We start from the raw sequence: 16,106 nt of genomic DNA on the forward strand, positions 1-16,106 counted from the left end.
GCTGACAGGGACTTACTTTTTAAGAGATCCTGGTGTGGAAAGAATGCTGCATCTTTGAAGAAATACCCTGGCAAACGCTATCAAAAGGGCAAGTTACCATGAAAAAAAGACACTAACAACAGACTTCTAATCTGTTTCCTTTTGCTTGGAAAGGCTTTGTCCTCCTCCACCTCTGAATCCACCAGGAAACCCCCTCTCTCCCCAGATGCCACAGCTCCCCCATGCACACAGTCATCCTGCTCACAGGAAGAACAAAATCTGTGTGCAGTCAGGCAGGTTGAAAGGGTTAAAGCCCGACAAGCCAGATCTCCATTTGTTTTTGTACTTACAATGAGTCCAAGGACTCCAGGAGGACCTGGGGCTCCCAATTCTCCCTAAAAGGAAAGACAAACCCACAAGGTTACAGAACACTTTATAGACAAGGAGAGACTGAAAGGCAGCTCAGTGTTTCAGGGGTTTGAGGGAAGGGAAAAGAAGGGAAAGCACCATCCCTCCTCCTTCCATCCCCAGCCCCTTTCCCCTCCAAAGCAATCCAGAACTTCCAGGAGAGCACATCCTGGGAAGACACAGGCTGCTTGTTGTTGGCAGTCATTCCCAGGGCTGAGTCCCCTCCCAGGAGCAGGCTGGATGAAAGGAACATTTCAGTGTTCAGGGGAGAGGTGGGAGCCTGTCCCAGGTGAGACCCAGCCACTGGCAGGGAGAGGGAGCAGGGCACATGGGGAGAGCAAGGCTAAGGTGGGAAGGAGAGGAAAGCTGCTGCTTTAGCATTGGGAAAGGTGAGTTTTGGGAGTGGTTATGTAATAATAAAACTCATAGGAAAAGGAAGACCTGCATAAAAATGAAATTGGGTAATTTGCAGGTTTTGGTGCTGGCAAACGTGTCCTGGGGGTGTCTGGCACCTTGGAGCTCATCATTCCAAGGGTCAGACCGCTGATGGGGCTTGTGGAGCTGGTTTGGCTCCTCAGCTTCACCACAAACTTTCTCTGTGTGAGCTCTCCAAAGCCATGCAGAAGCACTGGATGTACCTGCTGGCATCTCCAAGTGAAGCACAGCAGAGAAGCTCTGCCAGACCCTCACCTACTCAGGTCCCTGAGCAGTTCAGCAACCATGGGGTGCTCAGCTTGTCCTGTGTCCCCTTTGGTGGCCTACCTGGCCATGCTAACAGTGAGCTGCTGGCCAGGGCAAGGACCTGTTCTGACACACCTCCATCTCCAACAGAGCCTCTCAGAACAAGTGCATTGGAAATGTTGAACTTCCCTTTCACTCAGCCAGTCCTGCCCTGCTCTGGATCATGCTGGCCACTTCCTCTGACAGCCCTGCTCAGTTTATGGTGCACATCTGGTGGAGCCCCCTCCAGTGCAATAGAGCTCCCCTTTTATGGAAAGATTTGCCTGGTGGAGAAGGAGAGAGAAGGGGATGCAACGTGACTGAATGTGCTCAGGGCTCCTTGGCTAAAGGGTTACGTGTGTTTATTTTATGGGAAGTGGAGTAAAGGACTATTGGGCAAGCACACACACAAAAAAGCGTTTCATAATCTCAACCAGCCTAAAATTGCCTTTTCTTTTTTTTTTTTTTTTTATGGCCAGTTCCTTTCCTGCATACTTGGGACATCTGTGGAGCAATTGTTCCTCATGGGTGGGATTTCTGTGTCCTCAGAGCTACTGTTATAAGGTCGGCTTCAAGCCTTCAGCCAAGGCCTGGCATTCCTGGCTCAGGAAGGAGAGGGAGCATCCCAGGAATGCTGAGCACAGCAGCTGCACGGTGGCCTGGGTTCCCCAGGAAGGGTGGCTGGGCTGCAGGCTGGGGGATGCTCAGCTCTTGGTCCCACCAGCTCCAAGAGGCACTTCCCAGATTTTCTGACTTGTGTCGTATTGCTGTTCCTCAGGAGAACGGCTGTCTGTGGAAATGCATGAGCTCACAGCTAACAGAAGAGGATTTCCTCTTGGAAGAGGAGGGGGTGGACTCCTCTGAGAGATGAGGACAGGACTAGTTGTTAATTTGAGCCATTCCCTGCTCTAGGAAATGGAGGATTTACAAGTGGCCTTTCCTGGCTATCAGTCCCTGACCTGTGAGGGAAATCAGGCTCCATTCTCCTTTTTTCAGCGCATGGAGCGGGCACTGGGACAAGAGAGAAGGAGATGAACCAACAGCCCTTTCCCACGTCTAATTCCTGTGATTAAGAGCCTAATTGGAGTGGTGAAGCACTCTGGGGGAACGTGGGATCTGGAATGCCATGGCTGACAGTTCTCATCAGCTGGCAGCAGGGAGGAATGGCCCTGGGCTGGAGGAGCAGTGCCCGGGGGGGCTGCAGAGCAGATCAGAGGCTGTGGCTGAGCCTTCCCAGCCAGCAGGGGATCAAACAGAGGATGTGGCAGCCGGCCCGAGGCCATCCTGCCCCTGACAGCTCAGCTGCACACCCCACCTACCAAACCTAGCATATTTGTGTGCTCCACAAACAGACTTTCGGGCATTTTTCTGTGTCTGTGACTCCACTTGTGACCCTGTGAACCTCCCTTTAAGTCAGCCCAAACAGTCTTTTTTCATTCTGCCATGGCCAAGGCACATTAATATTTAAGAGCCGTTGATAAGATGAAAGAGGAGCGATCCTTCTGGATGAATTAACGGGAGATTTGCTGCTCTCCCAGGCTCTGGGAACAGCCATTCAGCTGACTGGCATTGAGAATATCTTCTGAATGGGGCTTAGACAACTTGCATATTCATAAGAAAACAAAATAAGTTATTTAGGGAAAACAAAAAAAAAAAAAAGTCTTCCTGTCCTCCAGGATTCCTGCCCTTCCTGGTGGGATGGCTGGAAATAGCAGTACAATCAGAAAGTTTTCCACTTTGGGACTGCTGATTCCACTCTGACCCATGGCTTGAGTTGACTGAAGGATGGGAAAAGTCCTGCAGAAGCGTTCCTTGGGAACATCATTCTTTCAGTTCTCTGCATTTATGATTCTTGTGCTGAATTCCCACAAAGGCTGGAGCTGTAGCTGAGCTTGGCTTGGTGATTGGAGTCTGTTGTGAAAATAACTTTTATGCTGCATACATGACGAATGGGAGCTTGCAGGCACATGTGGAGTGGGTTACTTCACACAAATCATCCCCTCAAACCCCAGAGCAGCACGGTGATTATGTGTGAATAACCAAGGCAGCAGGAATTTCAGAGATGAATCAGTGCTGCTCACATGCTAATTCGGGGAGAACCAACAAAGTAATTCAGAAAATAATTTAGGATAATTAATACATCTGAGAACTGCTGCAAACCACGTTTGCAAACCATGTTCTGTGAGCAGAGGCAGACACAGCACATCCCCACAGTTTAGTGCTACAAGAGCAGAGCAAATTGAACTTTATCAGCACCCAGCTGCTTAAATGACCTCAGTGACCATCCTGACCCAATTCCCAGGAGACACATCCCACTCTTAGGAAGTCAGCAGGGGTCAGATGAAGACTGAAGGGCAAGAACTCAGGAGACTGGAGACTTTACTCCCCAGGCAGTCCCAGGGCTGGCTGAGGAATGGGGCAGGAAGCAGATTGGGTTGTGGATTCTGTCCCTCAGTGCTCCCAGACACTGGAGCAGGAAATCTGTGCCCTGTGGTGTGGACAACACGGTCCAACACTGCCTACTCTGCCAGAGCAACATCCTTGCCCTTTTCCTCTTTATTTTCTCCTAGCCACACATTCTGGATAAGAAAGTACTTGTCATGACTGAGGCGCTGGGAAGGTAAGAGATGGAGACAGAAAACTGATGGCAAATGACCTGGCAGTTACAGGAGCCAAATACAGGGTTTTTCAGCAGGGCAGGGATGTACATTTTTTTTTTCAGGAGGGATAAAACCAACCAGCAGCTGCCACCAAGCTTAAAAAAAACCAAACAAACTAGCATGATGCAGTACAGTGTGCTGTCTACTGCAAAAGAAGAAAAGACAGGAAAACTTGTGAACTTACAGGGTTCCCATCGATGCCTGGAGGTCCTCGTTCTCCATAATTCCCAGGAAAACCCTGAGGAGAGGAGGCAAACATGAATGTCAGTTATTGAGGCTCCCTGGTGCAGTCAGTTAGTTACAACCACTCCCCTTGCACCTGTGCAGCACGTTGGGAAGCAGCAGAACACGGGGACATGTGGGACAATCAGCCTGCCTGTCCTCATCCAAACCCCTCCTGCCACATCAGCACAGCTCAGCAAGGCCAAAACCCCTGATTCACAAACTCACTGCAGGGACTATATTAAAAATGGATTGTCAATCTGAATTATTTAGTGCTGTCTGCTCACAGGACCCTTTGAAGAGCACCCCTCCTCTCAGGAGAGCTGGACAGCACAAAGCCTCTTGGAGCCCACGCAGATGCTCAATGGAGCTGATGGGAGATGCCTGGTGAATTCACTCCCTTTCAGCTTGCCAGAGGAGCAAATGCTTCCAAACTCATCCCAGCCCACACCCCAGGGCTGTGAAAGGCCATGTTTACTACAGGAAAAAGTCACCACAAAAGAAGACTTCGTCTCATTATATCCGAGACAAGTTTGGAAGACTTCAGACAATTGTAGAGAAGGGAGGGGAGGTGCTGAGCCAGAGCCAGAACACGGTGCTGGGACATGTTCTCCCTCACTTTTGGACAGTTCCTGTGCTCCTCTAAGCCCCCAATTCCCCCCTGATTCCCTGCCACAGGCAGATCCCAAAGCAGATTTCTCTTCCCTGTCCTGCCATGCTTGGTCTCTCACAGAAAGAGCTCGAACTGGGAGTCCAAGTAAAAGTGCTTTATCCCCTTCTCTGCTCACCAGGACAACATGGGCATCTTTTGGAACACCTGAGGGCTTAAGAGACAGAAAAGAAGAAGAAAGGGAGAGGATGCTGTCCTCTCCTGCCTCCTTCCCTGCATGCTACAAACACTGGGTGTCTGGGAAAAGCAAATCTTAGGGAAGTGAAATGTAACAACGCCAATGGTGACAACGCTTATCTGGAAACCCATCAGCAACAATGAAAACTGAAGTGATCACAACAGACAGAGCAGGAAAACCACACTGGGAAACTGTCATCCAAGACCTCCCTTGACCTTTGGGGGTTTACAGCTCCTGGTGAACAGAAAATATATAAATTTGCTTGGTAAAATCTAAGGTGAGAGATGTGAGACCTGTTTAAGTCAACAGAAATTCTGGTGCTGACCTGAGCCAGCATTTCAGCTCTTCTGTACCAACTCCCTACAGCATGAAGGACTGAACTGACATGATTCAACACTTCTGTTTTGTGGGAATCAGTGAGAATAGGAAAGTTGTCTGCCTTTCTCCAGCTAGGCACTACATCCCTGAGGCCTGTGCTCATGCCAAGAGGCTGTGGTAAGCAACCACTGGAAACAGCCTTCTGCCATCTAGAGACAAAGATGTCAAATATAACAAGAAGGCAGGGGGGCCTACAATTTTCTTTAATGAAAAAAGGAGAAAAATAACTCTGCTAACATGCTGAATCAATCAGATCAGAAGAGAGATGTGCAGGGAAAACTCATTGCTCAGGCAAGACAGAAAAAAAAAAAAAATAAGATTGCCAGAATATTTTGCTGTTTACAGTCGTGTGGCTTGCCAAGGAAAATATGAGTGTGCACAGACTGATACTGTACTTACACTGCTGCAGATTTCAGCATTCCCCCATCTCTCCTTCCTTGCTCAGAGAGCCATGGGTGCCACTGAGCTGCAGCCTGGCCCTGTGGCTGCTGAGGTCTCTGCTATGGAGCTGACCTCTCACCAACACAGAGATTTTGCTACTTTGAATGGTACAATGAAAACAATATTGCTACAGCAGCACAGTATCAGCTGGGGGAATGCTTGCTCCAGACTAAAACAGCACTGTCTGAATTTGGTTTAAAAGTGTTGCAGTGTGACATAAACAATGTGCTCCTGTGCCAGAATAAAAGAACCCAGATAAGGAACTATTTAAATGCATATGTTTTGCACATGTGTTTAACTCTTTTTTTATGCCTCAGTTTCCAGCATTAACCTTGCTGCTTAAAGACAGGAAATTTGAGGCATTTGGTGATAGAGTTAATAGAAGTCTACATTTACACAGGTTTTCCAGCACTAGATCTCAAAATATCGAGATTATTCCTGTGTTTGGAAGGTGGAGCTGAGCACCTGAGGTCACTTGGCCAGTACCACCCAGCAATGAAGAGATTCAGCAATGAAACCTGTTCACAGCAGGCTGTGACTGCCCACAGAGCTCAGGGCTCTGCCAGCCCTCATGGATGGCATGGAAAAGGGTCAGAGAGGGAGGAAGCTGAGAAGAACAGCAGAACAGGCCCAGGACAGCACCCAGCACCAAAGCCCCATCCTGGCCAACATCTTTTTTGTCTTTAACACCCCATCTGCACTGCTGGCACAAGCAGCCCCAGTCCAGCTCACCCATTGCTGGGGTTCTGGTTGCTCCCTGGTACATTTTGGCCCAAAACATAAGACAAACCCAGAGCAGGAGACAAATGCAAAGAGCAGCTTCAATTCAACTACCCCCAGGCACCCCAGCCCAGAAATCGAGCTTAGCACAGGTTTTACACATTAAATGAGGCTAAGGCTGGTGGCTGTGGCATGGAGAAGGATATTTCAGTCTGCAAAGACCCAAACCAGGTTGTGAAAGCTGTCCCAGCACAGCTCTTGCACAGCAGGAAACAATCAATCTTTTAAGCCCCTAATGAAAAAGAAAGCACTTTGTTTCCATGGGGTAAGCAGTAGCAGTTTAAACCACAATAACAGTTCCAGTGACCACAGTGTCCTAATTTATTGGATCTCACACGTCTGTAAAAGCTGTTTTTTTGGTGCCTCTCCTGCCTGAGCCTAAAGGAGAGAGAGATGTTCCCCAGGAACAGAACAAGCACTATTCCACTGAAACAAGCAGCCCAGAAGTTACAAGCAGACTCTGTTATCCCCCTGGTTTCCCTCCCCTAAGCAGTGACACCTCTGCTCTCCCATGCTCTGCTCCAACAGCCTGAGGAGCCCAGACTGAGGAGAACACATGGGGCAGGAAGCTCAATTTTATGGTGCTGGCAGACAGGAGGGTCACAACTGGCAGCCCATTACAGGAGGCTTTTGAAAGAAATTAAAGAATACAGCAGATTCAGAGTCTCCTGTGAGTGCAGAAGGGGTTTTGGTACAGAAAATCCATAATTGTCCAAGGTGTTTTTTTCAGGAAAACTAGTCCCTGGAAATTATGCTTAAGAATTGGGACAGCAAAGGTAAACACCCCAGTGAAAAATACAGAGGCTGCTCTGTGGGAGGGACAGGACGGACAGAGAGGGAGCAGGACAGGGAATGGCAAATGGCAGCAGAAATAGGGAGAAAATGCTCCACTAACAAGTTGTGCTGGCCAGGAGCCAGCAGGATGCTCCTCCATAGCGCTCCAGTCAGGTATGACAAAACTTTTGGCTCTATCTCACAGCTGGGAAATTCAGAGAGGAGGTGGGGGAAAACATCCAGCTGAATGGATTTCACATTGTCTGAAGGAGAAGTTCAATGAAAGAAGCAAGATGGGGAGCTGGAGAGAGAGCACACAGGCAGATGCTTTGCACCAACAACTCTGGGTGCCCCTGTGCTTCCTTGTCCCCAGCCCAGGCAGAGCTTTACAGGGGTTCACAATTTGTGAACTGAGACACAGAGATACAAACTGATTTATCCCAGGTTACACTGAGGAGTCTGCAGCTGAAGCAGCAACAGAATCTCTATCTTTGAGATGTTCCAATAGTGCCTTAATTCCTTTTCATCCCCACTCCCTGCAAAGGGCATCCTTTCACAGAGCAGGAGGCTCCTGCTGAGAACAACCAGACCTAGACAGACACTGGAACCAGCTCCTCTTGCATCAGGGGATTACATCCCCCTCCACCTCCCCTTTCTTTCTTCCACTGCTCAAAGCAAACAGAGCAGCCTGCCCTCTCTGCTGTCAGCCAAAGCCCTGCTCCTGTCAGAGCAGCTCCTTGTCCCTTGTCCCTGGAGGCAGCTGTCCCCAAGGAGCAGGGACTGGTGACACACACGGTGTCCTTTGCTCCCCCAAAGCCCTCTCAGGTGCTCACGTGTGGCTGGGTGTGCTGTGTGTGTACAACATCTGATTCAGTTTAAAGCACTTTCCCTGAAGGAGTAAGGGAGGCAGTCTGGCAGCTGCTGCTCTGAAGAATCCTGGCAGCTCTTCATGCCAACAGAATCGTTCTCCAAAAATAGGATTTTATTTTCCTGTTGGCTCAAGGTGAAGCTGCTCAAACCAACCAGCCCTCCTGTCTTGTCTGCAAAAGTCTCTATTTGCCAGTTGGCTCTGGCCAGGTGAATCACTGCCCAGGAGCCTCCCCAGGGACAGAACTTGCAAGTCAAATAATTTAAGTAAGGAAAAAGGAAAAAAAAAAAAGGTGGCGGAGAAGCGGGGCCGAGGGTGAGAGAAAGCCTTCACTGGAAAAAAGAAGGAGAATAAAACAAACAAGTGTGGCTTATGTTGGCAGCCCACACCTCTGAGAGAATTCCTGGTGTGGGGACAGACTGAGCCCCTCACAGGTGGGCAGGGGGAGGCCCAGCCCCAGCAGGAGCCACCCCAGAGGAGCCTGGAGGTCCCTGTGCTCCTCTGTGCCTTAACAGCCACACAGGGACCTCTGCCCTCCCCTGGGTCCAGGCAGCTCCCATCCCTGCAGAGAGGGAGATGTGGCAATGGAGGGGGATCCTGTGTAGTTCTGCTCCTCTGCCACCCCAAAGGAAGCTTTGCTCTCACCCCCAGGAGACTTCACAGCTCCATGTCACCTCTTGGGACAAAGATTTCAGGGCATTTTTAAACCAAACTGTCCCTCCAGCTTGGGGAGTACAGCAGGAGCAGCACAAGAAAAAATTCCTGAAGCCCCTCCAGCCCAAAGTGAAATGCCAGCCCCTCCACGCTCCTGCTCTGTTCCTTTCCCACTGGTACAGGAACTTTTCCTGCTCTGCAGAGCTCTGAGTCACCAGTGCACAGACACGTTGGCCTAATGCCAGAGAGCACTGAGCCTGTCACTGCCCCTCCTTATCTCTGCCAACATTGCCAAATCAAGCAGCCTCCTACCCAAGGAAGCCAAGCAGCTTTAGGGGTCAAAATGCTTTCAGACTCATAGGTGACAACTGCATTATTTTCCCTTATATTTTCTAAGAAGAATAATTTTTGAGCTTTGATTTATGAATGAGCTTTCCCCTGAAGGATTAAAGATGCCTGGAAGACCTTGGTTCAGTTCCTCATGAGATTTCTAAATGATGATGGACAAGTCACTTAGGAGCATTCTTGGAAAAAAATAAATCTTTGGGATTGTTTCTTTTCTTTCAGTGGAAGTTATAGCTCTTGGCACCTTTTCCCTGTGTTTTCAGTACCTTGTTTTGCTCATTCTTACAAATATGAAATACATACTGATATTGTCCATCTCACCAGGTTATATGGATGGTGTAATCATGGACATAGGAACATGTGAGAAGTAACCATGCAAGCACCTCACCACAGAGATTTGGGAAACTCCAGACGTGTGGAACACAGCTCAGGCCAAAAAGAGATGGTGACATTTGCTCTGGGCTCATGCCTGCATTTCAGAGTGGTGAACCAGGCCAAGAGGGGTGGAGAGACCAGACCAGCTGCCCAGCTCCAGTGTCCAACTTCAGCATTAAAAAAAGTCAGTGATTGCTCAAACCACATCTATTTTAAAAATTCAGGTTAACAAAGCAAAAAAAAAAGGGCAAAGAATTTGCTTAAATGGCTAACAGGAAACATCTGATCCATGGGCTAAAAGTTTCTCATTAAAAGAGGAGCCTTGTTCATGGCTGGTTTTCAGGACCTCCACTGGACTTTTCATGCAAACAGGATGATTAAAAGCATATTCTGTTTTTAAATTAATCAGTTCCTGAACAAGGCACCAAACATTTTGGTGCAATGCTGGGGTACAGACACAAGACACCACTGGCCAGTCCTGTCCATCAGCTCCTACAGACCATCTGTGCTCCCTCCTGCAGCTCATCTTGTGGATTTACCTGTACACAGCTCTTCAGCCCACTCATTTCTCTACTGGCTTTGTCTGGCCACAGCTGAGAGTACCATGGAATGCTGTTACCAGTTTCCCAAGTGCTCATGTGGTGCAGGAGCCTCTTGGCTCACTCAGTCAAGGAAGGGTCTCAGCTGCATCCGAAGCAGAGAAAAGACTGGAGCAAGAGAGGAGATGTTTATCACCTTAGTCCCCACAGAGAGAAGCAGCATTTGCTTTGTCAGTGGTCTGTGGCCATGGCAGCCCCTGCAGACCCATGGCAGAGCCTGGCTCCCACTGTGTGCATGGACAGCAGCTGGGACTGTGACCTTGGCAAACCCCAGGCTCTGACACTGGATCTATCCAATGATGGATCTATCTCAGGATTACACTGGATCTGTCCAAGGATGGATCTATCTCAGCCCTCCATCAAAAGGTTGGGGAGGCTACAAAATGGAACCTTCCTGATCCAGAGGCAGCCCTGCTTTTGGCTATCCAGAGGCAATTGATGTCTTTTAAAATGATGCAAGAGCCTGCTCATGCTGGTGGGGAGGACAGGGGTACCCCATGACCTTCTGACAGCTTATCACAAGGAAAAAACAATATATTGCAACTTGATGCTCACTGGAGGCAGGAGTTAATGCATGATAAAGCACCACAGAAGAAGACATGGAAAAGAGCTTGGTGAGAAGGTGAGCTCTGTGAGAGCTGGAGAGGGGGATCCTGCCTGTGGGCAGCTCCAGCAATCTGGCACTGCACTGGTGCTCCCAGCAAACTGAGGCTGGTTCCAGTGGCTGCCATCTCTCAAACTGTGGGTGACAGAGGGGAGGGACCCTGCTGCACTCACTCCCATGCTCATCCCTGTGACTCCAAATCCATGTGCCTTTTTATGGCATCTCCTCCTTGAGACATGAGCTGTCATCCTTGGCATTTCCACGCTAAGCTTCAGCTGCTGAGCTCAAAGGAGAGCTCTCCAAAGACAGTGCTGTCCCTGGTTTGCACAGAGCTGGAAGAGCCAAGCAGCTTGTGTGACACTGTGTGTCACGGGGAGAAACCAGAACGATGAGCACAGAGACAGAAATATCTGCTTGTGGTGCTCATGGCTTGCTCATGCTGCTGTTACCAAACCCTTCCAGCCCTGATCCCTGTGCTGTTTTTTGGACCTTTTGGGCCAGGGCTTTTCTTTCACAAGGTGTTTGCATGGAGAGGCTCTGAGCACAGGACCAGCATCACCAGGTTCTTAGAAAAATGTAAGGAAACCTAAGTTGTGTTTAACTGACTTGTGAATAGACCTCAGACGAACCTCAAAATTACTAAGTATGTCTTTGAATTAAATTTCTCCTCCTTCTTTTCTATCTCTTTTAAAATAATACTACTAACAAAACAGTAAGCAAAAAATCATAGATAAAAAATAGCACAGCTGGTGCAGTATGAACACTCTATGTGAAAAAGAGAGATATAAGCACACATCAAAACCAAAGATGAACCAAAAAAGAGCTCAAAGCTCCTTGGATATATTTCCTGAAATTTTGCCTTTAAGTCTTTTCCTCTAGCAGAGCTTAAGAACTTCTGAAAATATTCCACTCCATTTGAAGTTTAATACAATCTGCAGTGCAGACACTCCTGATTGTGGCTGCCCATCTCCCACAGCACAAGAACAGCTTGGTGTTCCTTGAGCTACTTCTATCTCCTACTCTTCCTATGAGTCATTTCCTGCAGTGGCAGCACAGCTCCTTCCCAAAGCTGAACCAGGACTGGCACATTGTCTCTGCATGGCAAGACAAGCTATCAACAGCTTCTCTCACTCCTTCCCCCAGCACCCCTGATGGGGTCTTGTTTTTATATATTTTTTTCCCCAGCTGCTCAGCTGAACACCATATAAATCTACAAAAATCACCATAAAAAGACATATTTTTCAGCCACTGCACTGGCAAGACTGAAGGTTTAAGTTGCAATCAGCTCCAGCCCCCAGCCCACCTCAAAATCAGGCAGATCCAGAGATGTACAGACTCCTGTACAGAGATCCAGAGATGTACAGACTCCTGTTATTTCAGCCTCCTTAGTGCACTGGGCTCCAACCATAACTCTGCCCCCAGCCCACCCCAGCCCTCTCCCTCTCCAGGGCCCATATTTTGGGATGCACTGGCCTCCTGCATCGCTGGTGTCGGGCAGGGAGAGGTGGAGTCAGCTGTTTCCACGACAGACTCACCATGTCCCTCACAGCTCTGCAAAACTTTACTTCCCTGGCAGGATTTCAAGCTCTGACTCATGTCCAGTTCCTCTATTTTAATCATTCCCTCTTACATCATTCTCAGAGGCCCACGGTGTCACATGCAACCTCCCCCAGCCCCCAGCTCCTCCTCGGCTGAGCAGTGATCCACTGCCAGCTCTCAACCCAAACAAAGCTAGGTACAGAAATATGTGTGATACCAACTCCTTTCTCCTCTCCAGAGCATTCTGAAGGCAGCTAATATGGGCTTGGAAGAGCTCCCTGCTGCAATGATAACACAGAGATAGCAGAGGAACAGCAGCCACACCAGCAAATCTAAAGGAGCAGGGATGGGAGAGACCAGAGAAATCCCAGAAGGCTCACAAAAACCCCAAGGCAGCTGGGAGGCAGCAGTGGCCAGGAGATAAGTGTTGGGAAGAGAATCAGGTCAGCTGGTTCATGCTTTCCATTTCTCCCAGAGACTTCCTGAATAACTGTGGATGTCACTTAATCTTTCTGTTCACGCTGGGAAGTTCAAATCGTCAGCATCGGCCCATTCAAGATTTCCTATTAAACCTGATATCATAAACCAGGGATGGAGCCAGAGCTCTCTGAAGGAGCCAAGCAGAACAAAGGTGCTCACGTGTAGCCATTTAATCCCTTCCCTAGATCCTAGCCTGAATGCCTCCATGGCTGAGAGATTCCCTGCTGATCTCAGGGGAGCCCCTTGCTCGTAGCAGTGACTGCCAGACCGAAGCCCTTGCCTGGAAGATTACAAATCCTGGCCAGCCAACAGCTGGAAGGCTTTGAGCCTGCAGCATGCTCTGTGCAGAGAGAGAGCAGAGTCCCTGCACATAACAACAGTTGCTGTGTTTGTTTTGCCCTGGCCAGCGAGTCATGGTTACACCACGGACCCTGCACTTATTTATCACAGAGGTTTCTGGTGCAGCCAGCAGCTTGCAAAAGATCTGGTATGGATTTCCAGTATCTCTCAAAAAAAATCTGCTTGACTGCTGCCCATCTTAGGCAAAGGAGAGGCAGGACAGACACAGCACTGCTGAGGGGTCTGCACTGCCATGTCATAACCCAGGACATCCCTCTGGCTGTCCTGGATGGCTCAAACCCCTGCTCAGAGACCTTGACACAGAGCCCAAGTCACCTGTGATTTTGAGTTTGACCCATCGAGCACATTACCACCTTTATATGAGGAATTACAAGTCAAGAGAGTTTAGGTAGAATAATAGTTTGTCATGGGGTGAAAAGTAAATTTTTGGGGTTTTAAAATGGGGGCTCGGGGTCCCAAGATGGAGGAATTTGGGCATGCCCTGTCCTTCTTCTTTCTTCTTCCTAGCCTCCATCTTCTGAGTGGTGTTAGCATTTTTACATTAGTTTAAAGTAGAAACTCACTGTCTAACACAGGTGATAGGTATTGGGAAGTTATTGTAAACAATGTACATGTAGTTTTTAGTATAAAAGACAACACTGCATCTGAGGGCAGTCAGTGTGCCTCTGTCTAAACTGCTGGACAGACCTCAGCAGGCCAGAGAAAGAATGTTATAAATAAAAAATAATAAACAAGAAGAATACTGACTCCTTCTTCGACTGCCAAGCTGAAAAAAGAGCCCTGTACATATCTCAAAGTCACTCTGACCAGCAGAAATCCCGAAACTGCCAAGGTATCTGCACGGCTTTTGCAGTGAGAACATCAGTGAGTGGTGGGCGTGGGGCTCCAGGCAGGGGGGACAAGGGGAAAGCACTGGATTTTTCCATGTGTGGGTGACTGGACATTTTGCAAGAAGCCCGTGAGTGCAATGATGTCCAGAGGTCAGAGGATACTCAGGCTAACATGAAGGACAAGGTGCAAAGGCAATGAGATACAACAGAGCTACAACATGCCTGAGCTCTCTGCTGATTCCTGGAGCAAAAACCTTCATCCAACTTCCTAAAGGAGGCATACAGAATTGATTGGAAGAAGGTTGATGGGGTAAAGTCTTTCCTTTCTGTCCTTTCCTCTGCTCATTTCAGTATTTTTCCCACTTGCTCTTGCTTTTTGCTAGAGTCAGCACAGCCCCTCTTGTTCTCCTACACAGCTCTCACAGTTGGCTTCAGCCCCACTTGCAAACACCTCTTGCTCCTGGCCAAGCTCTCACATCTATCTACCTGGTGCCTCCTTGCTCCTCAAACACATCTTCCCTGATCTGTTGGACCACCAAGAACAAAAAGGTTTCTACACAAAACCACACTTGCATTACACAAACCAGGATGGGACAGGGGTTGGAGAGAGGCACAGCAAGAAGAGGAGATAGATGTGATAGAAATGACAGAAGATGTGATAGAACTGGTGGGAGTGCAAAGCAGGAGATGGAACAGAGCCAGTACAGACACCTGGGACACTGCAATCATGGTTGAGAATTAAAAAGTGAATCTAGGGAAGCAATTGGCCAGAGGCAGGACAGGAGGGAAGATGCTGTAGAAGAAAATCTGAGAAATGTAAGATTCAAAGGAGCATGGGAAAAGAGCAATAACGCCTGTGAATTGAGCAGAGCATGGAAGAAAGGAAGAGATCAATATCTCTATCTTTGGTTTTCTTCCTGCTTGAGAAGACAGACATGGAAAGGTTCGTTTGAAGATATGAAAGGACCCAGCCAAAAGCCAAATATCTTATTTCCAGTTTCATTCAACAAGGTCTGCATAATAGACGAGGAAAAACTTTACCGGCCTACCCATCTTGCCCCTCTTCCCAGGAACTCCGGGGATCCCCTGCAAGAAAAAAACAGAGAGAGAGAGAGAGAGAAAAAAAAAGTTCTGGTTGAGAAATCAAACAGCCAACCAACAATACACAGCAAAATGAGAAGAGAAAGGAGAATGCAAAACAGGCTAATGACTGTGGCATTGTTTGGGAATCAAAATGTCAGCTACTTGCAGTGGGCTGCGAGAGCAGAAGACAATTAACCTTCACCCATTAACTGCGGCCTGCCGAGGCCACGCGCAGGCAGCATCCCCGGGCTGGGGCTGGGCTGAGCAGGAGCAGTCATTAAGCTACTGGTCTGGAACCAAATGAGGGCCACTGCTGAGGCACTCGCTGCACAACTCGTGTTTATGTTTCTTATTTAGCTCTACAAGCATTAAATCAGCGTGGCCAGAGCGCGGGGCAGGCCCCTCCCAGGCAGGCACACTCCCACATGGTCCCAGGGCCTCTCTGCTTTCTGGAGATTGCATTTGAGGGAGGAAAGGCTGGAATCAAACACTGTTCGTCTTCCAGGGATCTTTTTAGGAGCTCTTCTAGTGGGGAGAAGGGGAAGAGATCAGGGAGGTGGGAGGATGTGGAGATGGAGAGTGGAAAAGCAAGGGATGACCTGTAAAGATCTGGAAATTTGGGCTGGGGGAAGGCACGATGAAAAGGATGGGAGGAAGGAAGGCCACAGCCACAGCTGCCCACTCACAGCCCCAGGCTTGACTGCCCAGCTCAGTGCAACTGGAAATAAAGCCATTTTCAGAAAGCTCAGCACTGTCCCTTCCAAGAGCCAAGCTCTTTCCAAACATCTCCAGCCAGGCACACAAAGTGCTGAGGCAGCGTGGCTGGGAGGGGATCCCTGTGGGAGCAGGGAATGTCCATGGACATTCTCCTCACCCTGCCCCACCTCACTAAGATCAGCTGGCAAGGGGGAGAGGGAAGGCAGGTTTTTAAGTGAAGGAGAATATAAAAGAACTCCTCTGTAGTTAACACAAGGTCTGATGGCCCTGCCTGAAGACTGAACAGCTGAACATCAGCATTATACAGGGACACAAGTCCTCATTTAAGGGTAGGAAGAGACTAAAGAAGGGATAGGTAAGCATTAGGCATGCTTGCCTCCTTCCTCAGGGAGCAGGGATAGAGAAGGTTACATCAGGCTCTGAAGAACTGCATTCAACCAAC

General features: G+C 48.7%; 1 protein-coding gene across 1 annotated transcript in view; it reads right to left on the reverse strand.

The window, feature by feature from the left end:
* Window positions 1-16,106, reverse strand: part of COL27A1 (collagen type XXVII alpha 1 chain) — a 144,797-nt gene that overhangs the window by 78,372 nt on the left and 50,319 nt on the right. Inside the window, exons 12-14 of the mRNA XM_058818232.1 lie at window positions 14,906-14,950; window positions 3,952-4,005; window positions 330-374 (exon numbers count right to left, since the gene is read on the reverse strand). Coding sequence (XP_058674215.1) covers window positions 330-374; window positions 3,952-4,005; window positions 14,906-14,950 — 144 coding nt within the window. The remainder of the gene's footprint in view (window positions 1-329; window positions 375-3,951; window positions 4,006-14,905; window positions 14,951-16,106) is intronic.

This window comes from Ammospiza caudacuta, chromosome 21, assembly GCF_027887145.1.
Source record: "Ammospiza caudacuta isolate bAmmCau1 chromosome 21, bAmmCau1.pri, whole genome shotgun sequence".
Lineage (NCBI taxonomy): Eukaryota > Metazoa > Chordata > Aves > Passeriformes > Passerellidae > Ammospiza > Ammospiza caudacuta.